Source organism: Sinocyclocheilus rhinocerous, unplaced genomic scaffold, assembly GCF_001515625.1.
Source record: "Sinocyclocheilus rhinocerous isolate Xijiao unplaced genomic scaffold, SAMN03320098_v1.1 scaffold4743, whole genome shotgun sequence".
Taxonomy (NCBI): domain Eukaryota; kingdom Metazoa; phylum Chordata; class Actinopteri; order Cypriniformes; family Cyprinidae; genus Sinocyclocheilus; species Sinocyclocheilus rhinocerous.
This window is the reverse complement of record NW_015659388.1, coordinates 67,915-72,765: the sequence shown is the minus strand read 5'-3', so window position 1 is coordinate 72,765 and position 4,851 is coordinate 67,915. Positions and strand designations below refer to the sequence as shown.

Sequence of the window (4,851 nt, the reverse complement as noted above, 5' to 3'; positions counted from 1 at the left end):
AAATTTCTCTTATCGCATTTTTTTTTATGGCTGTGAGACTATATCTTTATAGGAGTTCTCTCTTTTCATCCTTCCCATTCCACCTGGAGAGATTAAGATGACACTTAAAAGCCATTCAGCCTATTTTTGCACAACACTAAAAGGTCTGTGACCGTGAGGGGAGGTGATTTCCTGTTAAGTGCTGTAGCAATAAAATATTGGTATCGGTACTCGGTATCGGCAAGTACCAAAAATAAAAGTATCGGTATCGGGCGAGTACTGGAAAAAAGTGGTATCGGTGCATCCCTAATTAAAACCATAAAAAATTTTACTTGAAATAAAATACATGTTTAATTTAAATAAAATAAAATATTAACAACTTTTTTCAACATTTGTTATTTTAAATTTAGTTTACTTTGATGTACAAAATACAACTAAAAGAAAAATTATACATACATACACACATATACGATATATATATATATATATATATATATATATATAATATATATACACACACACACAGTGAAAGTCAATAGGATCCAGTGTGACTTAAGTTTAAAGCTATTTTCTTAAGTATTTCTGGCAAAATATGAATTCATTTGAAGAAAATTTCCATAAAACATTCCACAAATCAGACTTTTCATAAATTTTTCCAGACTTTTTTTTATATGTCTTTTTGTCATTCGGGATATCCGGCAGATGTACAAAGATGAAAGTATTGCTTGGCGTTTCTCTGCTCCTGCTGTGCTTTGTCAGTCGCGTAAAAGGTAATGTATAACTACATGTTTTTAAAGTGTGATGCTTCCAAGCAGATCCAAATACTGCCTGTTCTAACATTTAACCAAATGTTGTTCAGTATATCAAATCAGAAAGAGTGATTTAACCTGTATTAACCTGAGTATTAACCTGCATGATAGGACATGTACAGAGTATTAACCTGTACTGCAACAATTTTGGTTTGTTATGCCTGAATGAACTGCTCGATAGTTAATTTTCTCTAAACAGCAGTCACCGTTGAGTCATGTCCACTGGCCACCGGAAGCTTGCTTCGGACGGAGGTTGAGAAAACGGTCACTCTGACTTGTATGACTGATGAAGGTATCGACCCATCCAACCAAAAAGAATTGCAGTGGTTCCGCAATGGTGCCCGGGTGAACCTGGCAGAAGAAAACCGCCTGTACCGGAGTAGTCTTTGTGTACAGCCTGTCACTAAAGAGGACAACGGAGTTGTCTTTACCTGTCAGTTGAAGGGTGATGCAACTGTGAACAGCTCCATCGAGTTTGACGTCCAGTGTAAGTTTAACGTTCAGAATACTTGGGGGAATATGAGAAAACAAAAATATTTTGAATGGTGAACTGGCAGGTTTGGGATCCATTCATTTCTGTTCAACAGTTTCAGAATGAACTCCACGAGGAATCTATTTTCATTAAATGTACACTGTTGATTAAGTTAAGGAATCCAAAGTTATATCCATTTTTACAACTTCATTGCCATGACAATGGGCCTCCATAACCCTAAAACCCTAAACAGTTTTACAGTTTAAACAATAAAACGTTTTAATTGAATTACTAATGTAAGTGTTTTAAATGGACTGTAAAACTTTTATTGGGCCTTGGATTGGAACTTGCATTGAATCTGGAATATTCCTCAAAAATAAACTGGAATGAAATTGAGCCACTCATGAATATGCTGCTGCAATATGTAAGTGACTTGTGAAAAAATGTTGGGTTTTCTACTTTGGATGTTGGTAAAACTAAATAGTTCGCAGAATTGCCCAGCACTGTTTTATATCAGCCTATTTTTGCACAACACTAAAAGGTCTGTGACCGTGAGGGGAGGTGATTTCCTGTTAAGTGCTGTAGAGCAACATAATATAAAGCATTGGTTTGAAGACACAAGCCTCTCCAGACTTCATGCAACTTTTGGATTTGGCATTTTCCAGAGAACTGTCGCAAAAAGCTTAGGTGAGTAAACGGTCATGAAAAGGGGCTCTGAAATTCTGAGAACGCAATTAACATTTCATATATTCTGTTAATAAAATCAAATGATTCAAGAATTTTGCAACTGCCAGAAATTATTAAAAGGTTGGGTTTTCTACTTTGGATGTTGGTAAAACTAAATAGTTCGCAGAATTGCCCAGCACTGTTTTATAAGCTTTGAATGCCATTATATTACAGATCCCCCAGACCTTAATGACACTAAGGAAGTATTTGTTGAAGAAACAAGTGATGTTGTTCTGTCCTGTGATGTCCGTGCCAACCCCCCTGTAATTGTGACTTGGAAAAAGGATGGTGAAGTTCTGGATCTGATCTCTGGTAGTTACAAAACAACCAATAACGGCATTACCGCTCTGTTATTAATCACAAAAGCTAAGCGCGATGTACATCAAGGAACGTACATCTGCGAAGTAAACTCATCTGTCTATGGAATTATGGGCAGGACCTTTATCGTTATGGTTGAAGGTTTGTGGTCCTGATTTATCTTTATTTGTACTTTGACTTTTTGTACCCTGTTTTATGTGAAATTTATAAATTGTTCTTTTCGCTTAGATAAAGTGCTAAGGTTCCCTCTAGGACCCACAATTGCTGGAGTGGTGGTGGTTTTATGTACAATTGTATTTGCAATTATCTCTAGGAGGAATACAATTATTAAGGTATGTCAGCTTTTTGATTATCACCATGATTAAAAAAATAAAGACAACGGTCCTGTTTAAAATCTACACTCTCAGAAGATTTTTTTTTCTCTAAAACTATTGGAAACAATTAAAAAGGCTTTGTCTTTTTGGTGTCCTATAGTGCATCAAACCAAATTGAACATCTTCACATGGAATTGCATCTCAGGAATTCAAACCACAGCTATTTGAGATATTGAGCATTGAGAAGATCAGACTGGAATGCAAGTAACCATTACTGGACTGGCAAATGGGACACCACTCCTAAATATAAATTAGTAATTCAAAAACAAACATCTCCTTTCATTCCTGCTTAGCCCCTTTGTTTTATTATTGTTAAATTATAAAGTGAAAAGATGTGTTAAATAACTCTTTATACTTTTTTTTTTTTAGATGATTTCCTTGTGTGTTTCTCCTCAGATTCCAATGTTATTGAGCAATTGCACTAAAAAGGCATTATACTTCTCTGAGCCTGCAAAGACACTCCTAGATTGATGGCTGTTTGTTAGGGACACAGTAAAATAATCTCTTTAAAGTGAATTGCAAGATTTTACGTTCTCATGGACAAGATTTTTATTGTATAAATTGGCCTGTTAAATGTAGAAGTTATTAACCTTTAACCATCCACTCATGTCATATATGTGACCCTGGACCACAAAACCAGTCGTAAGTCGCACAGGTATATTTGTAGCAATAGCCAGCAATAGGCTACATTGTATGCCTATGGGTCAAAATGATCTTTTTTTTTTTCTTTTATGCCAAAAATCATTAGGATATTAAGTAAAGATCATGTTCCATAAAATATATTTTGTAAATTATCAAAAATGTATTATAATTAGTAATATGCGTTGCGAATGACTTCATTTGGACAACTTTAAAGGCAATTTTCTCAATATTTTGATTTTTTTTTTTCCTCAAAAATAAACTGGAATGAAATTGAGCCACTCATGAATATGCTGCTGCAATATGTAAGTGACTTGTGAAAAAATGTTGGGTTTTCTACTTTGGATGTTGGTAAAACTAAATAGTTCGCAGAATTGCCCAGCACTGTTTTATAAGCTTTGAATGCCATTATATTACAGATCCCCCAGACCTTAATGACACTAAGGAAGTATTTGTTGAAGAAACAAGTGATGTTGTTCTGTCCTGTGATGTCCGTGCCAACCCCCCTGTAATTGTGACTTGGAAAAAGGATGGTGAAGTTCTGGATCTGATCTCTGGTAGTTACAAAACAACCAATAACGGCATTACCGCTCTGTTATTAATCACAAAAGCTAAGCGCGATGTACATCAAGGAACGTACATCTGCGAAGTAAACTCATCTGTCTATGGAATTATGGGCAGGACCTTTATCGTTATGGTTGAAGGTTTGTGGTCCTGATTTATCTTTATTTGTACTTTGACTTTTTGTACCCTGTTTTATGTGAAATTTATAAATTGTTCTTTTCGCTTAGATAAAGTGCTAAGGTTCCCTCTAGGACCCACAATTGCTGGAGTGGTGGTGGTTTTATGTACAATTGTATTTGCAATTATCTCTAGGAGGAATACAATTATTAAGGTATGTCAGCTTTTTGATTATCACCATGATTAAAAAAATAAAGACAACGGTCCTGTTTAAAATCTACACTCTCAGAAGATTTTTTTTTCTCTAAAACTATTGGAAACAATTAAAAAGGCTTTGTCTTTTTGGTGTCCTATAGTGCATCAAACCAAATTGAACATCTTCACATGGAATTGCATCTCAGGAATTCAAACCACAGCTATTTGAGATATTGAGCATTGAGAAGATCAGACTGGAATGCAAGTAACCATTACTGGACTGGCAAATGGGACACCACTCCTAAATATAAATTAGTAATTCAAAAACAAACATCTCCTTTCATTCCTGCTTAGCCCCTTTGTTTTATTATTGTTAAATTATAAAGTGAAAAGATGTGTTAAATAACTCTTTATACTTTTTTTTTTTTAGATGATTTCCTTGTGTGTTTCTCCTCAGATTCCAATGTTATTGAGCAATTGCACTAAAAAGGCATTATACTTCTCTGAGCCTGCAAAGACACTCCTAGATTGATGGCTGTTTGTTAGGGACACAGTAAAATAATCTCTTTAAAGTGAATTGCAAGATTTTACGTTCTCATGGACAAGATTTTTATTGTATAAATTGGCCTGTTAAATGTAGAAGTTATTAACCTTTAAC

The 4,851-nt window shown here is 34.8% G+C and overlaps 2 protein-coding genes across 2 annotated transcripts; both read left to right on the top strand.

Annotated features, from left to right (window-relative positions):
- Positions 1 to 658: 658 nt before the first annotated feature.
- LOC107723710 (transmembrane and immunoglobulin domain-containing protein 1-like) lies at positions 659 to 2,999 on the top strand. Its single transcript, XM_016532422.1, has 5 exons — positions 659 to 749; positions 988 to 1,275; positions 2,161 to 2,445; positions 2,533 to 2,636; positions 2,779 to 2,999. The coding sequence occupies exons 1-5, from the start codon at positions 692 to 694 to the stop codon at positions 2,794 to 2,796; spliced, it is 753 nt and encodes a 250-aa protein (XP_016387908.1). The 5' UTR covers positions 659 to 691; the 3' UTR covers positions 2,797 to 2,999.
- Positions 3,000 to 3,641: 642 nt separating this feature from the next.
- Positions 3,642 to 4,543, top strand: LOC107723700 (transmembrane and immunoglobulin domain-containing protein 1-like). The gene is made up of 4 exons (XM_016532414.1): positions 3,642 to 3,648; positions 3,737 to 4,021; positions 4,109 to 4,212; positions 4,355 to 4,543. The coding sequence occupies exons 1-4, from the start codon at positions 3,642 to 3,644 to the stop codon at positions 4,370 to 4,372; spliced, it is 414 nt and encodes a 137-aa protein (XP_016387900.1). The 3' UTR covers positions 4,373 to 4,543.
- The last annotated feature ends 308 nt before the right edge of the window (positions 4,544 to 4,851 follow it).

Coding starts and splice junctions, on each gene's coding strand:
- LOC107723710 (XM_016532422.1), top strand. CDS start 692: ATGAAAGTATTGCTTGGCGTTTCTCTGCTCCTGCTGTGCTTTGTCAGT. Junction 1,276..2,160: donor CATCGAGTTTGACGTCCAGT/GTAAGTTTAACG, acceptor ATTATATTACAG/ATCCCCCAGACCTTAATGAC. Junction 2,446..2,532: donor CTTTATCGTTATGGTTGAAG/GTTTGTGGTCCT, acceptor CTTTTCGCTTAG/ATAAAGTGCTAAGGTTCCCT.
- LOC107723700 (XM_016532414.1), top strand. Junction 4,022..4,108: donor CTTTATCGTTATGGTTGAAG/GTTTGTGGTCCT, acceptor CTTTTCGCTTAG/ATAAAGTGCTAAGGTTCCCT.